This window comes from Bos indicus x Bos taurus, chromosome 5 (assembly GCF_003369695.1).
Source record: "Bos indicus x Bos taurus breed Angus x Brahman F1 hybrid chromosome 5, Bos_hybrid_MaternalHap_v2.0, whole genome shotgun sequence".
NCBI classification, from domain to species: domain Eukaryota; kingdom Metazoa; phylum Chordata; class Mammalia; order Artiodactyla; family Bovidae; genus Bos; species Bos indicus x Bos taurus.
In genome coordinates, this window is record NC_040080.1 from 46,208,332 (window position 1) to 46,221,676 (window position 13,345).

General features: G+C 38.6%; 1 protein-coding gene across 24 annotated transcripts in view; it reads left to right on the forward strand.

The window, feature by feature from the left end:
- RBFOX2 (RNA binding fox-1 homolog 2) overlaps window positions 1–13,345 on the forward strand; it is a 293,235-nt gene that overhangs the window by 176,870 nt on the left and 103,020 nt on the right. The window contains exon 1 of one of the 24 annotated variants that reach the window (XM_027541827.1): window positions 5,854–6,334. The exons of the other annotated variants lie outside the window; for them this stretch is intronic. Within the exon in view, the coding sequence (XP_027397628.1) occupies window positions 6,290–6,334 (45 nt within the window). The 5' untranslated portion in view covers window positions 5,854–6,289. Of the gene's footprint in view, window positions 1–5,853; window positions 6,335–13,345 lie in introns of those variants that run through there. 24 annotated transcript variants of the gene reach the window in all.

A 13,345-nucleotide genomic window follows, 5' to 3' on the forward strand; every position in this document is an offset into this window, starting at 1 on the left:
ATCCTGCTTAATCTTTTAATCCTTTGTTGCTATTTCTGCCTTCTAGAAGTGTGTATTCCTTAAGATTCTATTTTCAGACCTTTGCCTTGTATCAACTGTTGTCTTTTTCCCTCTTCTTTTCCTCTGTCCCTCCTTCCCTCCCCTTCCCCCCCTCCCTTTTTGAAGCTTATGTTTCATGTTCAGGACATGCTGTGGACTAAATCATTATGACCTTAACTGTTCCTTCCATACTCCTCTTGGATCTTCGTTTCTAACCCTGACCTCTCTCTGGGGCTGCCACCTATAATTCTGAGCACTTGTGCTGTGCTGTGCTTAGTCACTAAGTCGTGTCAGACTCTTTGCGACCCCATGGACTCCTCTGCCCACCAGACTCCTGTCAGTGGTGATTCTCCAGTTGGACATTTTCTATTGGATGTCCTTTCACAACTTCAAACCAGTTCATGCTTCTGACTTCCCTGTTTTAGCAATGTTATCCCTATTTGGCCAACTAGACTTAGAACCTTGGTGTTATATTTAATTACCTGCTCTTTTAGACCCTACGTGTTTTGTTGTTGTTCAGCTGCTCAGTTGTGTCTGACTCTTTGTGTCCCCATAGACTTAGCATGCCAGGCTTCCCTGTCTTTCACCATCTCCTGGAGTTTGCTCAGACTCATGTCCATTGAGTTGGTGATGCCATCCAACTATGTGTGAATAGTCTCCAATTCCTGTAATGTCTCCTACATCTGTTCCTTCTTTATTCCTTGTGGTAACATGTGGGTTTTACATTAATAAATCTGTCTACTGCTGTTCACCTAATTGACCTCTCCACCTGTGTTCCCCTTTCCATTCTTCCTGCAGCCACCAAAGGCCATTTCACAAAAAGTTAGTTTTGTAGTGTTCTTTCTCTCTCAGACAGTCTAAAGGTCTGAAATACACAGCTTGATGGCCTAAGCCCTCTACAGTGACCCTGACCTACTCCTCTTGCTTGCCACTGTTTACTCACAGTCCAATAGACTGGCCACACTGATCCCTATGTACGTCTTACATATATCTAACTATATTATTTTACCTACATATGTATCTTTCTTTGTCCTATCCCCTCCACCCTCATCTGTATATCTCAAGCTTTATCTCTTTTTGAATTTATGTGTTATTCCACTACACAGCAATCTGTGGAACCTTCTTAGCTTGCTACTAAAATCAGTTATACCTTAGGGCAGAGGTCTTTACAGTCTTTGCCAAAGCATTCTACCCAGAGGCCTAGCTAGTTATCTCTGAACACTGAACACATCTTTGAACACCTATGCTGTAGGTTTATGACATAGGCAGAAGGGAAAGAAAAGGAGAGAAGAAAACAAGAATGAGAGAGTAGAAGTACGAAGAATCTCAGATATTTTCTGGTTATCCAGAATTGAGTAAGTCTTGAGATCCCTAGGGTTGTAGATAGTACAGTTTACACTACAGTTACCAGCTATTCCCTCTGGCATGGGACTGCAAATTATCTCCTTTATCTTTAGTTAAATTTAAATTTCCTGAATCTCGAGATCATTTCTAGATAGCGCACTCCCTCACTAGGTCTTGTTCTCTCTATATCGTTACATTCTATTTAACAGACACGTTCTAGGTGTCCCAAGTGTTGAAATTTATAGACTACATGTCTCTGCCAATGAAATATATAGAAGTATATGGAGACCATTTTCTATATTCATGTTTCTAATTGATGAGTACACAAAAACTTTAACACTAGAAAGCATTCATGATGTTGCATTGCATATTTTCTATTGGTGTAATTTGGGATTGTCAGCAAATAACTGAGCTTATTGTGGAGAATAGTCTTTTTATTCGGGGAATTTTATTTTTAATAAATATGATAGTATTTAAATCTAAAGGAAATACCTAGACTGTTTCCTCTGAGGGAGGGACACACTTAGTACTAATTTAAACTGAAAATGTTCACATTTTTTGTTTATCTTTTAAATCTTTGAAAATGGGAGAAAAATATTGAAACGATGTTCAACTTCTGACCCACGTGACAAATCTCTATTAGTAACTAAGGCTCTGTTAGTCTACAGAAAGACTGTATGTCAGGAAAAGAGAGAAGCTTGACTCTTAACCCTAACATTTGTAATTTGATCTTTTGTAATATGCTTTCTTCTGGTGAAAGATTCACCTTTCTTTCTGTAAGGAATTTTTAGAATTTTTGTTTGACTAAATTATTGGCCTTAAATTATAATTTCAAAAAATCTATAGAAAGAGGTAAGTAAAAGGGCAAGCAGAAGTACAAGGAGTTATGATTCACATATTGAAATATGTTGACATTTTTCCAAACGGCTCATTATTTAAACTATACCTGGGTACTGATTGTTTATCATCTAAATCCTCCAGTATTAAATGAGAGTTTATATTTATATCGTCATGTTAGGTAAAACAAATGTGATAACATAGAGAATATTACTAATTTTTAAAGTTGTTGTTTAGTCGTTAAGTCATGTCCAACTCTTTGTGGTCCCATGGACTGTAGCCTGCTAGGCTGTTCTGTCCATAGGATTTTTCAGGCAGGAATAGTGGAGTGGGTTGCCATTCCTTTCTTCAGGGCATCTTCTCAACCCAGGAATTGAACCTGTATCTCCTACATTGCCAGGTAGATTTTTCTCAGCTAAGTTACCAGGGAAGCCCAGTTTTTAAAGTACTTGTACTCAAAATAAAATCTGCTTTGATTCCCTTAAACTTAAAAAAAGATGAATTATAGAACATTAAATGCTCATTTAAATGTATTTAAACAAATTCAAAGTTTATTTTAAGGTAATAAATGAAAACCACTATCCCACTCCCTAGAGGTTTTGGTTTTGTCCTATGCCTATGGTATGTGTGTATATAAATATGAACTATGTATGGCATATATTGGTGTGCATGTTAACCAATAAATTATATGTGTATATAAATATATAGCATATAACTTATATGTGAGACACATAAAGCTTATAAATTACATATGTAATTTATTCACAAACACACAGATATATATATATATATATATACATTTACAAATATGGAACTACAGAATTATACTTTAACCACTATTCAGCAATATAATTTTTCTCACTTAAAAATGTATCAGCCATATCTTTTCACCATGTCCGTATAGATTTATCCACAAGAAGAACTTAAAGCTACAGAGATTGATAAGGCCCTCAATAACATATCTGGGGACACTTTCAGGTTGAAATTAGGTTAGTTGTTCCAGAGTTTGAGTTACAGTCTGTCATCTTAAATATAGTACAGTTTGGGAAAAATGCATCTTCTGTGATTAATTCATCAGATACTGAACTGTGTTATTAACTCATGAAAGTTAAGTTTGTCAATTGTAGTTCATGGTTAACAATACCCTCTTATGGTTTATGAGTATCATCATTTTCCAGTCTTTATATCAAGGGAATCTTGGTATCAGTCATATCAAGAAGGTGTAATAGTGTAATAGTGATTAAGATGCTAGTTTACAAGTGTTTGTGTGGCCAGTACCACTGTACTGCTGGAGGTGGGATGGCAGAATGGACAGGAAGAAGAAGGATTGGAGGATTATTTGATTTGATTAGAAGGGAAATTTTAGTTTTTAGTTGTAATATTTATTTATTTAAACAACATTTTATATATTTATTTATTTGGCTGCACCGAGTCTTAGGTGCAGCACATGAAATCTTCGTTCTTCAGTTGCAGTACTTGGGATCGTCTATCTTTAGGTGCCGCGTGCGAATTCGTTGTGGCACGTAGAATCTAGTTCCCCGATCAGGGATCAAACCCAGGCCCCCTGCATTGGAGGATGGAGTCTTAGCTACTGGATCACCAGGGAAGACCCCAGGGAAGATTTGGTAAAAGGTTTTATTATAGAAACATCCCTTTTGTTATTTCTTTGTTGTTGTTCAGTTGCTAAGTTGTGTCCGACTCTTTGCAGCCCCGTGGACTGCAACACACCAGGCTTCCCTGTCCTTCATTGTCTCCCAGAGTTTGCTCAAACTCATATCCATGGAGTCAATGATGCCGTCCAACCATCTCATCCTCTGTTGTCCCCTTCTCCTCCCGCCTTCAATCTTTCCCAGCATCAGGGTCTTTTCCAGTGAGTCAGCTCTTTGGATCAGGTGGCCAAAGTATTGGAGCTTCAACTACAGCGTCAGTCTTTCCAATGAATAATTCAAGGTTGATTTCCTTTAAGATTGACTGGTTTGATCCCCTGCAGTCCAAGGGACTCTTGGGATAAGTAGAATGTATGTTACAGGCCAGGCTCAGACAATCTCTGTTAAGAATTGATAAAGCAGGGTCTCATAGTTTTAGTGGTAAGAAAGTGACACTGTGAAAGTGTTCATTAAGAGCAGCATTTAAAAAATATCATTCCCTGAGTGAGAAATTGCTCACGATGTTTAATTTTGGAGCTGTAGCATTGTTTTGCCTTTTGGTTTTACGTGTGTACTCGTCTATTCTCCCACAAGTTGCAAATTTCTCAACAACAAAATGGTGCCTGTTCATTTCTCCATTGCTTAGCACAATACCTTGTGTATAATAGATCAGTAAATTTTTAAATTATACTGGATTGGTTTATTATTGTCCCTTATGTGTAATACACATAGAATCAGTACCAGCAATGCAAAGATAATCTAGTACGTTGCAGTGGTCCACCTGATCTCTAAGAACCGAATTATTGTAAATGCTTAATTTACAAAAATTAAGACAGATATCTTAATATCTTAAGATATTAAGATATTAAGATCTGTCTTAAACATACTAAGGCCATTTTGACTTTTAAAAAGCAGTTTCTCCTGAACAATACTAAAATAAATTGCAGTGACCATAAAAGGAGAAAAACTGCACTGGGGGTGGAGTGGACTTGGTAAGACTTAGACTCTTACAAATGCTTCACAGTTGCAGATAATCCTCATGGGTTAATCTTACTAAAACATGTTACAATATTACTCTCTCTCCAAGATTAGGGAGATCAGAGCCCCCAAAACTAATTTAGAATTATTTATCATTTTGAACTTTTGAATGTTTGCCCAAACTAGGGGATTTGTTAGCAATGATAGTTATAAACGTGCCTCTCTTACTGAGCATTTATCTTTACTTTCTGCTCACTCTATGTTCAGTTTTCTAAGAACTGCTTAGCAGTTCCCTGGTTTTACAAGGGCCGTTTTAGGCTCTGAAAGCCAACTCTTTAACCTGCCCTATATTGTCAGACTGACCTAACACCTGTCTGTGTTTGTTACTGCTTTTAATATCTGTTATAGAAATATGTGTGCACATGTGTGTTTGTATATAATGGTAGGGTGAGTATAGCAGCTTCCTAAAAGGGGAAAAGCAACTGGCTTTTCTGAAAAGACCTTTCCACCCCCACCTTTCTGCAGGCAACCGCACTTAATCCTTCCATGTTTGACTGGAACAGCTGAGAGAGTCTCTGGCATATCTGAAGGTCTCCAGTGGACTCATGTTGCCTCAGAGTCGGGGCCACCTTCCTCTTTTCTTGTGCTGATCCTGCCAGCTGTCCGAGCTTCTGCTGGAGCCCAGCAGAGGAGATGTTAAATGATACAAAAACATACAATGTCATGAAAGAGCTCCTTTCACTGCCTGTAGCAGTGTGACTTCATTTCTTTCCCATTTCTTTCCACAGCAGAAGGCTTTTATACTGTTAATCCTAACACCTGTCTGTGCTGGAGACAGTGAGAAGGGGGTGTGTGTGTGTGTGTGTGTGTGTGTGTGTGTGTGTGTGTGCATGCGCATGTGCGCAGTCCCCGCCCAAGAAGAAGTAGGGAAATAATACGAGTCCCATTTGCTTTTCCACCTCCTGGATTGGGAGTGTTCCCTCTGACGTACTTAAAGCCTGGAATATATATATATCACTTTGGATCCTGGATACCTTGTGCTTCCTACCGTTTTTTGTGCCACTTTAAGGAGCCTACGATCCCTTCCTTGGCTGTCATTCTCTACCTCTTGAGTTTCTGGAGAAGTTGTCAGTTTAAAACCAACAGTAACAGCAAACCTCTAGTGTAGTTTTCAGTCTATAGCTAGTAACTCCGTTGGAACTGTCTACTTTTCCTTGAACATTTCTTTTGTGTAGTGTTGAGTCTTACTGGGGTGGAAGCCTGGGCTGAGCCAAGCTCTTTCCTCGTCAGATCTGAGTCAACATACTTATCTGCGTAGGCTGGAAGTCAGCCAAGGATTTTTTGGTGTTTCCAGGTTCCTTTGGACAGGACACCCACATCAAACAAGGCAGAAGCTTAAATACTTTCTGTACTGTCTTTATCTGAAGATCTTTTCCCCCTTTGCTATGTATGGTGTATATTGTATGGATTATCAATATCCTGTTGTCCAGGTAAGCTGAGGGTTATAACTTGTTTTCTAGATAGTACTTGATTGATGTGAGAATTTTATGGTGGGATGAAATGCTTATAAGCTTCCTGTCTTCTGACCTGGTACCATTCAGAGCATAGATTTCCCAAAGCTATTTGCTAATTTGCTGTAACAAGAAGTTTGATATTTATAGTATTGACGGCTGGGCAGGGGGGTGGTTGCTTTCAGTCCTAGAAGTTCTGAAGCTTCAGAGATTCTTGTGTGTGTGTGTGGCAGGGGGAAGGGGGTTACCCAACCCACGTGTATGTATGTATGTTTTAAATACTGGGCTTGGCATTATAGTTGTAACATAACTAAGCCACAGTATATATTATAGTAACTTCAGGCTCATTTTGAGTAGACTAGAGGCACAGATGGCAGTTTCCAACTGTTGCCGTAGTTGTCAGAGAGGTAATATACAGTAGAGGGCGCTCTCTCCACACTGAGCATTTTATTCTGTGATATTATTGCCGTTTTAGTTATTTACTTGTTGAAATCCAGAATCATAAAAATTTAGGCCTTTATCAGCCATACTCTTGAATAACTATTTGCCTTTAAGTTAGTAGCAATATAGTGAATGAAGTTGAAGTTAAGGATTATGGATTCTGATTCAAGCTATAGTATTAAACGTCCATATTCATATTCAAATAACTTCATTTTTCTTGACTTCACTTGTATATAAAATAAAGATTTAACTAGGTTATTTTTCATATGTCATGATTCTTTGAAATATTGATTGTGCTGAAAATCTAGACTAGGAAAACAAAAATGGTCGATACAATTAATTCTGAATTATCAATACTATTTGGTTTCTCAGTTTGGTTTGGTTTGTTTTCATGGCACTTAATTTTTTCTTTCAGACAGCCATTTCTCTAGTAATTAGCTCCTAAGTTGTGGTTTCGACAGAAATGCCTAGGGTTAAAGGAAGTGACAAACCCCAGTTTATCTTATTAGATAGGCTGGGCCTGAAGGCTAAACCAAGCTCTTTTTAATTGGACCTATTGGATAAGTGCTCCAATGTAAACTCACAGCTCTCGTTCAAGTTGTGAGCTACCAGTATGGATGTCATGTGGGAGGGGATATGGTTATGTTTCTTTAACTATATTCTAGTGCACTGGTCTATACCATATGTTTTGTTTTAACTATATAATCTTCTATAATTTTGAGTTATTCAGATTGAGCAAGTATTTTCCATAATGAGGTTTTAAAGTATTCATGTATCTCATTTATGTGTGAGCTATTTTTCTTCTGGCATAACACAATTGATTGGTCAGTGTAAAAAGTGTTGTGAGACTAGATTAAAAGCAAAACTTCTTACAAGTAAATATTGATGTGCTTTTGAAGACAAAACATCTGTGAACAGTAAATTTCTGAGACCCAGCTAGTAAAATAAGAGACTTGTAATAAATATAAGTAATGTAAAAAAAAAACTGAAAAGGCAAAAATGTTCCCAAAGAAGATTGAGGTGTTTAAGATTTATGAGAAAAATAAATGTAATTTGTAAATAAATTTTTCAATGTAGAAAATTGGCCATTCCCCCCAAAACTAAAAGTGGTAGAGTGGATTAAAGGGTTGTTGTTTAGAAATTATGACATATTTGATAGTCTTTACGCTAAAATTATATTCATTTATGATAAAATGAACTTGCCACCCCAAATCTTTTCAGTCATTAAGATTTAGTACTGATAAATGTGGCGCTCAGGATTTAAAACTGCACTTTCCCAACTTTGCTCCATTTATTAGGTCATTCTATCTGAAATTAAGATAGCTTAGAAATGCAGGTAATGGGATACTAAAATTTAAGAGTACACTCTCCACCACATTGGGGAAGTTAGTGTGATTGAAAAATGAACTTTATGTTGAAGGATCCCAAACTGTCTTATAGTTTTAATTCTGTTAGGGTAACAGGTTCTTCCAGTACATTTATAAATGTTGGTGCATTTATGATGGCTGTTTACTCTCCAAACTCTTATCTCCACTATAGTTATAAAATTTGCTTTTTAGCTTCTGTTACATTCTTGTGCTTAGTTAAATCAAAGCTCTTTGTTGCCTGCTGCTTGTGGTTCTGTGCCAATGCTTGATGCAATTGGACATTATTGAGGTGGTGATTGAACAGTATTTTTAAAAAATTAAAAGTTTTGCGCATTTTTTTAGATTAAATTTCTAGAATTGCTAATGTGAAGATAATGAAACAAAGTGAATTCTCAGCATAGGGCAATGAAGTATTTTAGATACTTGACTTTTTATTGCTCCTGTGGTTCATAAAATCATGCCTGTCTTAAGAGTGTGCAATTTAAATTAGTTATTTTATTAGTTATAATTTTTGCAGAACCAAATCTGGGCCAAATCAGGTTAAAATACAGGCAGAGTAAGTAGGTGTAGAGGGTTGCTAGACATGATTTAAAGGATAGTAAGTATGGTCTCCCTACCCATAAAAAATCTATTTGAGGGAATTCCCTGGCGGTCCAGGGGCTTCTGCAGTGGCTCAATGGTAAAGAATCTGCCTACAGTGTAGGAGATGCAGGTTCAATTCCTGGGTCGGGAAGATCCCCTGGAGGAGGAAATGGCAACCAACTCCAATATTCTTGCTGGGAAAATCCCCTGGACAGAGCAGCCTGGCTGGCAACAGTTCCATAGGGTCGCCAAAAGTTGGATGTGACTGAACTACACATGCATGCCTGGCAGTCCAGTGGCTAGGACTCCACACTTTCAGTGCCAAGAGTTTGGGTTCAATCCCTGATCCAGAAACTAAGATCCCTCAAACCTCACAGTGTGGCCAAATCAGAGGGAAATCTATTTGAGAAACTGTTTTTGAAATTAGTCTTTTGGATTGTACATTTACCGCCTCTGACTGAATGGTTAAAATATAACTTGTTAGGATGGCTACTGTAAAAACAAAAAAAAGGAAGAAAAACAGAAAGTAACAAGTGTTGGCAAGGATGTGGTAAGATTGGAACCCTTGTGCATTTGTTTATAAGAATGTACAGCTACTGTGGAAAACTGTTTGATGGTTCCTAAAAAATAAAAGAATTACCGTATCTGTGGTTCTGCCTCTTTAGATTCAACCGACCACTGATTGTGCACATATTCAGTAAAAAAAAAAAAAAAATCCCCATGTAGGTGAACTTATAATAGTTCAAACTTGTGTTCTGCAGAGCCCCACTGTATTTAATACCACAGAACCGTATAAATGACTAAGACGGTAAATTCATATTATGTGATAACTGGTTGCAAGTTAGGGGCTCATCTTTTATCAGTTTTTCCTGAGGCCACTGTCCTTAACCTGCCAATCACCTGTATTGGCAGTGGTTGTCATTTTGAGGTGAATAGAGCAGTTGGAGGGAGAAGAAGCAGAGTCTTACATTTGGGGGATGCAGCTGTGTATCATGGTTTGAGAGTTAAAGTACAGCTTGAGGATATTAGGCATCTGGAAGATGGAGAGACAGAAGTGACCTGTTTAATAAATACATTAGAGAATGTTAAGAGAATGCTGGGGGCTGTATAGAGTGCTGTAGAGTGAGCTAGACCAAAGACTGACCACTTCCTTGTGGGCAGATGACCTTGATGGAGAGGGATATATACATACACTTTAATTTCTCATTTTGAAGTAGTTGAGTACATACTATGTGCCAGATACTATGCCAGGCACAAGGATTTAGTGGTGGAGAAAACCAGCAGAATCTCCAGTAATTTAGTAATAGAGACATGGCATATTTTATTATTGGAAAAACAGTACAGTTCAGTTTTCACAGATTAATCATGTATTTTCTTGCTAATCTGGTTATTAATAAATATGTTTATGTCCCATCCCTTTTAGTATTTGTCTAAGAACCATTTCCTTAATCTCTCAGAGAATACAGAGAATGTACACATAATTTCAATTGTATATATGACTCAGTTTAGAGTTTGGGATAATTTAAAGAGATTTAAAGAACATGTTATGCAACTCTAAGTTAATAGTTTATGAAGTTATATATTCTAGTTTCTCTGGCCTCACTTATTTCTTAGTGTGTAGTACTTGTGATCTTGTTCTAAAGGTTTGATTTTGGGGAGACAGGAAATAAATTGAGGATTATTTGGTTTTTATAAGCATTTAAGGTCCAAAGCAGTTAATGTCAAATTTTGCTCTCACCTTTTGTTCTAGAATGAGTTATATATAACTGAACAGTGCCTAAGCCAGAGAAAATGAGCTAGGATATAATATAATTATCTGTAATTTGGCATCATTTATATTAAAGGGAATGCTGGGGCAAGTGATATTAAAGTAGTATTGTCTCAGAGATGCTTCTGCAAAGGTATTTATATCTGTTAGGTGTAAATGGTTATTTACACTTAGGATTATGGGTGAGGGGGCTGTGCAGTGAAGAGCTTTTATACTAGCAAGTCTTTACTGTCACAGGAAATGCCGTCCCTTTAATGTTGCCTTTCACCGGGGTGTTAGCGGCAGCCTGGGAAAGTATGCCTTCTGGTCAGGGGCTCTTGGACCTGGTTTTAGAGCATTGCTGCTGAGTGGGTGGGAGGTGGGAGGTTGCGTCCTGTCTGTGCAAAATTGTGAGGAGCAAGGTACCTGAAGTTGTGAGTTGTTTTTTTTTTTTAATCAGTAATTGCTGTTTTGTCTACAATCTAAACTATTCTAATAAAGTCGAAAATAAGACCTTTCTCCCATTCTCTCATCTTGTACATCTTCCTTTCCCCTTCAGATTTCTAAAATGCTAAAGTAAATTTATAAATTTAAAAATATTTCCAAGTACTCTTTGGGAAGAAAAGATTGCTTTTATAGTATATTGATAACCACAGAGATGCTTTTTGTTCTTAGGTACCCTCTATGGATATACCAGGCAAGAGGTAGAAATCAAAGCATTACACAGTTTGATTTCATGAAACATTATCCACTAAATATTTAGGTGCTGGGTTAGGAACTGAGTTAAGATTGTGAAACGCAGTTCTTACCCTCAGATTGCTCACAGTCTGTTCAAAGTTATACAGGAACAATATGAACTGTGGCTCAGGTGCCAAGGCACAGGGCTAAGGGGTCCTGAACTCATGTGTGGGTGCAGGTTAGGGCAGCAAAGGCTTTTTGGAGCATGGGATGCCTGAAATGAGAAACAGAAAAGAACAGAGGAGTTGTAGAGGAACTAACCCCACACGGTGAAGTATGGTAGGAGCAGAGGAAGGCGCCGAGTGGGGAGAGGGAAAGCAGGGGCTCTGGACAGTGACCTGAAGCCACTCTGTGTGTGTTAGGTGCCTCCTTAACTGTTAGGACTGTCCCGCTTGTTAGGCTGTGGGCAGTAATTGAGGATTTTAACCAGGGAAGTGGCATGATGAGATTTCAAGCCCTGGCAGTGGTGAGAGGCCTGCACAGGAAGAGGGTTAGACCAAAGGCAGAGAGCTAGTAGGAGGCTGAATGCAAAATAATAAGGTCAGAGCCGAATTTGTGGTGCCAGGCTGAAAAGAAAGGGCAGATTTCAGAGAAATCAAAAGGACTTGCATTTGGTTTGGTGTGGTATCAGGTGAGAAGGAGGAGTTCTGGAAGGTCTCCAGACTTTCCATCAGATTTGGGTTTAAATCTGGGCACTTCGGCTTGCCAGCTTGGGTGACTTTGGGTGAGATACTTAGCTTCACCTCGTCTTAGTTCCCTCCTTTCTGCAAAGGAGATTAAAACGTCTTGTCCTGAGGATGAAGTGAGCTAAGAATATATGTAGTGTCCTGATAAGAAGCCACCACAGAGTAAGTTTTCAAGAAATGATACCTCTTACCGGTTCACAAGTTTAACCACATTTCACCAAGTAAGACATGGCAGAGTGAGCCCTAGAATCCAGGCTTCACACACACAGGAATGTTTATCTCCTTTGTCAATTACTGTGCACCCCCAGTGCCTGGCACATGATAGACACTCAGATGTTTGCTAAATGAATTATTGATTCCATTTTGAGAATTTAATTTGGACTTTTAAAATAGAGAAATATGTTGAATATCTAAACGATAGTAACCATTGTTCTGCATTTGAAATTTGGTCTGGAGTTCAGGAGAGATGTCTGGAATGAACATAGCAATGTGGGGGGTCACCAAGGTCAGTGGGTAGTAGTTGAAGCAGTGGAGTGGTTACACCACCCAGAGCAAGCATGTTGGTCAACAGAAGGCCTTGGGAATTAAGGACCATTGCCTAACTTTTTTGAGTTGTGTACCTTTTTGAAAATCTGATGAATACCGTAAATCCTCTCTGCACAGAATTGCACATAAGAAAACAAATTTCCACTGGGCTACCTGTGTGAGGAACTATATAGTCAGTACCTTGGTTAAGGACCTGTGGTATGTAGTTATGCTATGCTAAGTCACTTCAGTCGTTTCTGACTCTGTGCGACCCCATAGACGGCAGCCCACCAGGCTCCCCCGTCCCTGGGATTCTCCAGGCAAGAACACTGGAGTGAGCTGCCATTTCCTTCTCCAGTGCATGAAAGTGAAAAGTGAAAGTGAAGTCGCTCAGTCGTGTCCAACTCTTAGCGACCCCATGGATTGCAGCCTAACAGGCTCCTCTGTCCATGGGATTTTCCAAGGAAGAGTACTGGAGTGGGGTGCCATTGCCTTCTCCAGTGTGTAGTTAAAGAGGTCTGAAGATGGCATGTCAAACAATACCAACGTTGAAGGTTGGCAATTAAAGCTATGGTTTTTCCAGTAGTCATGTACGGATGTGAGAGTTGGACCATAAAGAAGGCTGAGCACCGAATTAATGCTTTCAAATTGTGGTTCTGGAAAAGACTCTTGAGAATCCCTTGGACAGCAAGGAGATCAAACCAGTCAATCCTAAAAGAAATCAACCGTGAATATTCATTGGAAGGACTTACGCTAAAGCTCCAATACTTTGGCCACCTAATTTGAAGAGCTGACTCATTGGAAAAGCCCTTGATGATACTGGGAAAGATTGAGAACAAGAGGAGAAGGTGGCAACAAAGAATGAGATGGTTAGACGGCATCTCTGATTCAATGGACATGATTA